Source organism: Eurypyga helias, unplaced genomic scaffold (assembly GCF_000690775.1).
Source record: "Eurypyga helias isolate BGI_N326 unplaced genomic scaffold, ASM69077v1 scaffold30418, whole genome shotgun sequence".
Classification (NCBI taxonomy): Eukaryota; Metazoa; Chordata; class Aves; order Eurypygiformes; family Eurypygidae; genus Eurypyga; species Eurypyga helias.
This window is the reverse complement of record NW_010265443.1, coordinates 456-866: the sequence shown is the minus strand read 5'-3', so window position 1 is coordinate 866 and position 411 is coordinate 456. Positions and strand designations below refer to the sequence as shown.

At 67.9% G+C, this 411-nt stretch overlaps 1 protein-coding gene across 1 annotated transcript in view; it reads right to left on the bottom strand.

Annotated features, from left to right (window-relative positions):
- The window catches only part of SLC35F6 (solute carrier family 35, member F6), a gene marked incomplete at both ends in the record, with an annotated part of 1271 nt that extends 1058 nt beyond the window's left edge, over positions 1-213 (bottom strand). Inside the window, 3 exon segments of the mRNA XM_010156749.1 lie at position 1; positions 3-64; positions 141-213. The exon segment at position 1 is cut by the window's left edge and continues 106 nt beyond it. Of these exon segments, the coding sequence (XP_010155051.1) occupies position 1; positions 3-64; positions 141-213 (136 nt within the window).
- Between the last annotated feature and the right edge of the window lie 198 nt (positions 214-411).

Genomic DNA, 411 nt, shown 5'->3' with positions numbered 1-411 from the left:
CCCTCCACACCAGCAGGTAAAACACTCCCAGGCAGGAAAATTCACCCAGGAACATGCCCACGGCCTGCGAGAGAGGTGGGTGAGGGGAGCTGGCCCCATTAGGGCAGGGAGGCCTGTCCCGACCCGGGCGGGGGGGTCACCTGCAGGAAGGGGTGCTGGAAGCTGTGCTCCTCCATCCTGGCGCAGCCGGCTGCGCTGAAGTTATCGGCCCACCTACGAGGCAGAGGAGAGGGTGGTTAGAGCAGGAGGCTGTGGGGAGCCGGAGCACACCCCAAGAGCCAGCCCAGGGCTGTCCTCTGCACCACCAGCCCCCCGAGGTGAGAGCTCCAGGCACAGGACCTCCGTGGGGAAGGAGAAAGCGGGGAAGAAGACATGTCCGTGGCTGCCCGGGCCCGCCCGCAGCGCCCCGGC